Source organism: Otolemur garnettii, unplaced genomic scaffold (assembly GCF_000181295.1).
Source record: "Otolemur garnettii isolate 467f Iridium unplaced genomic scaffold, OtoGar3 scaffold00263, whole genome shotgun sequence".
Taxonomy (NCBI): domain Eukaryota; kingdom Metazoa; phylum Chordata; class Mammalia; order Primates; family Galagidae; genus Otolemur; species Otolemur garnettii.
Window position 1 is genome coordinate 166,436 of NW_003852658.1, and position 6,390 is coordinate 172,825.

At 44.5% G+C, this 6,390-nt stretch overlaps 1 protein-coding gene across 1 annotated transcript in view; it reads left to right on the forward strand.

The window, feature by feature from the left end:
- The window catches only part of LOC105888300 (5-hydroxytryptamine receptor 3C-like), a 6,538-nt gene extending 6,148 nt beyond the window's left edge, over positions 1-390 (forward strand). The window contains exon 8 of the mRNA XM_012813404.2: positions 34-390. Within this exon, the coding sequence (XP_012668858.1) occupies positions 34-263 (230 nt within the window). The 3' untranslated portion in view covers positions 264-390. The remainder of the gene's footprint in view (positions 1-33) is intronic.
- Positions 391-6,390: the final 6,000 nt, after the last annotated feature.

A 6,390-nucleotide genomic window follows, 5' to 3' on the forward strand; every position in this document is an offset into this window, starting at 1 on the left:
CCATTCCTGCCTGAGTCTCTGTCCTTTCCCCAGGCCTGAAGGAGCCAGTAGAGTTGGTGGGGAAGGCGCCAGGCCCCGGAGAGGCAGCGCTGACCGGGGTCTCAGGAGGGACAGGGGCCCAGCGGGAGCAGGAGGCCCAGAAGCAGCGCCGGGTGGAGCTGTGGGTGGAGTTCAGCCACATGATGGACACCCTGCTCTTCCGCCTCTACCTGCTCTTCCTGGCCTCCTCCATCCTCACCGTCATCGGCCTCTGGAACACCTAAACAGACATCTAGCTCTTTCTGCAAACCACAGTGTGGACTTTCTCCTGGTCTTAGAGCCAACCAGACCCAGACTGCTTTCCTAATCTCAGCCACTTATCTCAGTGACTGTCATCCCCCCTTCTGTATTCCAAAAGCTCCAGTGCTACACTACAGAGCAGGTTCAGAGGACAATTTCCTGACATTCCTGCATGTTCTCAGTATACCTGAGCCACACCTGACTCCTCACTCCCTTAGCAGAGGAAGTCCAGGCCAGGGGAGTCTCTCCTTGACTGAGTGCCCATGAGGCAGCTCTGCAGGAAGCACTGGCTCCTCAGGGTATTTATTAAAAGTCTAGAAACACGAGGGTGGAGAATCCTCTAGCAGAAGTTTTGGTGCCTCACCCTTAACAGGTGTGATCTGATTTGATTTTAAGTGTTTTAGACACTTCCAGAGTTTTAGAAGAATAAAAAGGTCAAGACTTACTTGCAAGAAATTATTTCATTTGCAATAAAATATTTGCAAATGCAAAATGTTCCTTTCACCAGCTGTTTCTTTTTCACTTTCCTTTTCTCATTCTTGAAATTGTTTCTAAAAATAAATATTATATTGCATCACTTTGTTTTTATTCTGACAGGTTGCTCTGATTTTTTCATCAGACAAAGTGGGTCTTCTGATGTTTGGAGAATGGCCAGGAAGGACCCCCATTAAAGGGTTCAGTTTAAATAAGCTGTCATTCAGCTAGACTATAGAATGCTATGCAGATGCTGAAAGTGAAAAGGTAGATCTATGTTTTTTTTTTTGAGACAGAGCCTCAAGCTGTCCCCCTGGGTAGGGTGCCGTGGCATCACAGCTCACAGCAACCTCCAACTCCTGGGCTCAAGCGAGTCTCCTGCCTCAGCTTCCCAAGTAGCTGGGACCACAGGCATCCTCCACAATGCCCAGCTATTTTTTGGTTGCAGCCATCATTGTTGTTTGGTGGACCCAGGCTGGATTTGAACCCGCCACCTTAGGTGTATGTTGCTGGCACCTTAGCCGCTTGAGCCACAGACGCCGAGCCGTAATGCCATGGAAATGGGTCCATGATACTTGTTTTGTCTTATTTTGTTTTGAGACAGAGTCTTACTCTGTCACCCTGAGTACAGTGCTCTCATGTCATAGCTCACAGCAACCTCAAACTCTTAGGCTCAAGTGATCCTCTTGCCTCAGCCTCCCAAGTAGCTGGGTCTACATATGCCCACCACAACACACAGCTATTTTTTTCTATTTTTTTAGTCGAGACAGGGGTCTCGATCTTGTTCAGGCTGGTCTCATACTCCTGAGATCAGGCAATCCACCTGCTTTGGCCTCCCAGAGTGCTAGGGTTACAGACATGAGACACCATGCCCTGACCCTGATACTCATACATTAAGTGAAGAAAACAAGTTACAGAACACTGTGTATACACAATTTCTGGTAAAATAGACAGATGACAGATAGATAGAACAATAGAAAGAAATGCAGAGAAATATGTATGTTTGGTAGACACCAAAACATTAGCAAACTTTGTCCCAGATAATGAGATTATGAGTGATTGCTTTTTTTTTTTTTTTGTCCAGCAGGCTAGGGCTGGGTTTGAAGCCACCATCCCTGGTGCACAGGCCAGGGCTCTAGCTACAGTCACCCAGACTGCTATTTTCTTTTATATCCTTATCTATGTTTTCTGAATTGTTTTCAATGAGCATGTGTTATATTTACTATTAAAAGAAGAAACTACAAAACTTTTAAAAAGCATTCCCTAATCAACAGAAAGCATCTGGGGAAGGATTCTAACAGCTAGCTAGAAGCAAGGCCACCGAGCAGACAGAGAAACTGAAAGGGAAAGTGGAAGAATACCAAAGACACGTTTGTAGATTGTACTTCAGTGAGGTGAAACATTTCGGGAATTTATTTATTTACATATCTGCCTCCCCCAAGAGTGTGCTCTCATAAAGGTTAGGGACAATGCCATTTTTATAGCTGACTACATGCTACTATGTCTGACACTTCACTGTTGCTGAATACAGACTTGCTGAATGAGTGGATGGATGAACAACAAGAATACAGAGTTCACTAGCTCTACCTGTAGATGCCTTTATCCCTTGCTGGTATATTTCATTTTCTATATCTAATGTGGAAAATCAGTAACCCATCTTCATGTGTCAACTATCTGAGTTCTTAGAATTGTTACTTATACACTGATAGAGGCATTTTTGTTATTTAATTCTCTTATGTTTCCTCCCCCTTTCCACTATAGAGTTCTCACTCAGAAACTCCTCCTTGGCTTTAGAATAACTTAAAATGAAGAGTATCTACCAAACCTTTGAGGAACTTTAAGTTTCCTAAGATCACCTTTGCATAATTTCCTTTTCCTTTCCCATCTTTGCACTTATATTTCTCTAGATGTCATCTTGTAATTTTTTTCAATCTTATATACAGAGGGTGCCAAAAAAAAGTATATACACATTTTAAGAAAGGAAAAACCGGGGGCGGCACCTGGGGCTTAGTGAGTAGGGAGCTGGCCCCATATACCGAGGGTGGTGGGTTCGAACCCGGCCCCAGCCAAACTGCAACAAAAAATAGCCGGGCGTTGCGGCAGGCACCTGTAGTCCCAGCTACTCGGGAGGCTGAGTCAGAGAATCGCCTAAGCCCAGGAGTTGGAGGTTGCTGTGAGCTGTGACGCCATGGCACTCTACCCAGGGTGATAAAGTGAGACTCTGTCTCAAAAAAAAAAAAAAAAAGAGAGAGAGAGAGGAAAAACTGTATTAAAATTGTAATACTCAGGTTACATTTGACTTTTACAAGTAAAAGAAATACAAGATACAGGCGGCGCCCGTAGCTCAGTGAGTAGAGCACCAGGCTCTAGAGCACACCGAGGCTGGTGGGTTTGAACCCAGCCTGGGCCAGTTAAAATCAACAATGACAACTGCAACAACAAAAAAGGCTGGGCCTGGTGGCAGGAGCCTGTAGTCCCAGCTACCTGGGAGGCTGAGGCAACAGAATCACTTAAGCCCAAGAGTTGGAGGTTGCTGCGAGCTATGACGCCCCAGTACTCTACCGACGACAACATAGTAAGACTGTCTCAAAAGAGAAAAAAAAAGAGAGAGATACAATATACATAACAAATGTTTTCAGTGTATACTGAGTATTACAATTTTTCTTTTTTTTGAGACAGAGCCTCAAGCTATCCCCGTTGGCAGAGTGCCATGGCATCACGCTCACAGCAACCTCCAACTCCTGGGCTCAAGCGAGTCTCCTGCCTCAGCCTCCCAAGCAGCTGGGACTACAGGCGCCCGCCACAACACCCGGCCATTTTTTGGTTGCAGCTGTCATTGTTGTTTTGCCGGGTCTGGGCTGGGGATTCGAACCTGCCACCTTAGGTGTACGTGGCTGGCGCCTTAGCCAGTTGAGCCACAGCCGCCGAGCCGAGTATTACAATTTTAATACCGTTTTTTCCTTTCTTAAAATGTATATACATTTTCTGGCACCCTTTGTATATGTGATTTTATTTTATTTCATTTTTTGAGACAGAGTCTCACTTTGTCACCCTCAGTAGAGTACTATGATGTCATAGCTCACAGTAACCTCAAAATCTTGGGCTCAAGTGATTCTCTTGCCTCTGCTTCTCCAACAGATGGGACTATAGGCACCCATCACAACGCCCTGCTATTTTTAGACAGAGTCTCGCTCTTGCTCACGCTGGTCTGGAACCTATGAGCCCAGGCAATTCACCTGCCTCGGCCTCCCAGAGTGCTAGAATTACAGGCATGAGCCACCACGCTGGGCCTGGATATGTGACTTTAGATTTTATATGCCCAAACTGTCATTTGACAGTGACCTTTGCAAAAGAATATCCCACTGATATGTTCATCTTGATATGAGCCTTGAGGTTCAAAATGTGATCTGACAATGGAGCAAAATATTTTAAGCTACTGCTAGCCTAGACATGTCAGCAGGAATGTTATGGGTGTTTCACAGTTTGAAAGGGGAGAATTTGGGCTGTGCCTGTAGCTCAAAAGGGTAGGGGACTGGCCCCATAAGCTGGAGGTGGTGGGTTCAAACCCAGTCCCGGCCAAAAAAAAAAGGGGGGGAGGGAAGAATTCCACTTTCAGATGTCTCTCTTGCTCTCTCATATATGTATATAATATACATATATAATAAAATAATATATTATAGCCCTTGTGATAGTAACTTTATTTTCTTTTCCTGTTTTCTATTAGAAACCTGTGTCAAGGCTGGCGGAAGACAGTGAGTTATCTCAACGGATTGGTCACTGTCAGTTACCCATCACACTCCTTATTCTACTCTTTCCCACCTTGTCACTACTGCATTTGGACAATCAATCACTCAATCCATCAACAAAAATAAAAACCTATATTAAACATGTACCTTGGGAATTTATGAACTCTTTGTAAAAACCAGACTAACTTCATCTGTCATTTCTACTTAGCTCTCCATCCTCTCTCCTTTCCTTAGCAGTATCGAGGGTTAGGCTCATGACCTCTTCACATCTCATTGGTTATTTCCTTATTACTTAAATAATTCTCAGAATCTTTCTCCAAGAAGAATTTCTCCCTACTTATTTTGTTAGAAATCCATATATCTGACCATTCTTAGTATATATTTTTGTCTCACTGCTGTCTTTGATTCCTTTCACTTTCTGGAAATTCAAAATATCTGTAGACAGCATCATATTTCACATTTAAACTATCCTTTCCTCTCTCTTCTTTCTCTGGAAACCAAGCTCATCCCTCTGCTCTTCACTACCATTCCCTCTCTCCTTCCTCTGTCACTCTTCTTTTCCTTATACCAATATTTTTCACCATTATTTCTCCCTAATATTTTTACTAGTTCTTTTGCAAACTTCCCATGCATATCTGGCATTTAGGAAAACTAGCCTAGATCATCATTCTTTTTTTTGAGACAGAGCCTCAAGCTGTCACCCTGGGTAGAGTGCTGTGGCATCACAGCTCACAGCAACCTCCAACTCCTGGGCTCAAGCGAGTCTCCTGCCTCTGCCTCCCAAGTAGCTGGGACCACAGGCGCCCGCCACAACGCCTGGCTATTTTTTGGTTGTAGCCATCATTGTTGTTTGGCGGGCCCAGGCTGGATTCGAACCCACCAGCTCAGGTGTATGTGGCTGGCACCTTAGCCGCTTGAGCCACAGGCACCGAGCCAAGATCATCATTCTTCAAAATTCAGATTTGATGCCCTGATACTGATCATCCCATAAACATAGCATAGATGTAGAACTCCGTATAAAATAAGTGGCACTTAAAATATACCATGGGGATGTTCTATTCCATGTGTGGCTACTGTTTCAAGGAACACCAGCAAGGTTTGCAGCTTTTTTTTTTTGAGACAAAGTCTCACTCTATTGCCTTGAGTAGAGTGCCATGGTGTCATAGCTCACAGCAACGTCAAACTTCTGGGCTCAAGCAATTCTTCTGTCTCAGCCTCCCCAGGAGCTGGGATTAAAGGTGAGTCCCACCATGCCTGGCTAACTTTTTCGATTTTTAGTAAAGATAGGGGTCTCACTTTGGCTCAGGTGAGTCACATACTCCTGACCGCAAGTGATCCTCCTGCCTCAGCCTGCCAGCTGGGTCTGGCTCTTGCTCAGGCTGGTCTCGAATCCTGACCTCAAGCAATCCACCCATCTCGGCCTCCTACAGTACTAAGATTACAAGATTACAGCTGTGAGCCACCAGTCCAGCTGGTTTGGGGCTTCTTCCTAAGTAAGCATGTGGGCTTATAAAGTAGCACAATTTAGTAGAGAGAAAACAAATGGTGTTAGGAAATAAAACTCATTTTTCAAGATTCTTCCCTTCAGGGCAATTTGGTAATCTGCCAAGTTTCCCAAGGCGAACATTTTCCAGGCCCAGGTCTCTTTTTACTCCCTAGCTCCTGCTCCACCCCTTCAAAATCTTGATCTTTACTGACACCAGGGGAACCATGATTCTCTCTGGCACCTCACTCCTATTCTGACAAAGGTCAAAAACACACCTCCTGCCCCTTTCCTGATACCCTCTACTTCGATTGCTGGTTTCAAGCATCTTAAGTTCACAAAGTACTTTCTTTTAACTCTTCGCTGCCTTACACCAGATCGCATCTTCCATGTACTTTTTTTTTTTTT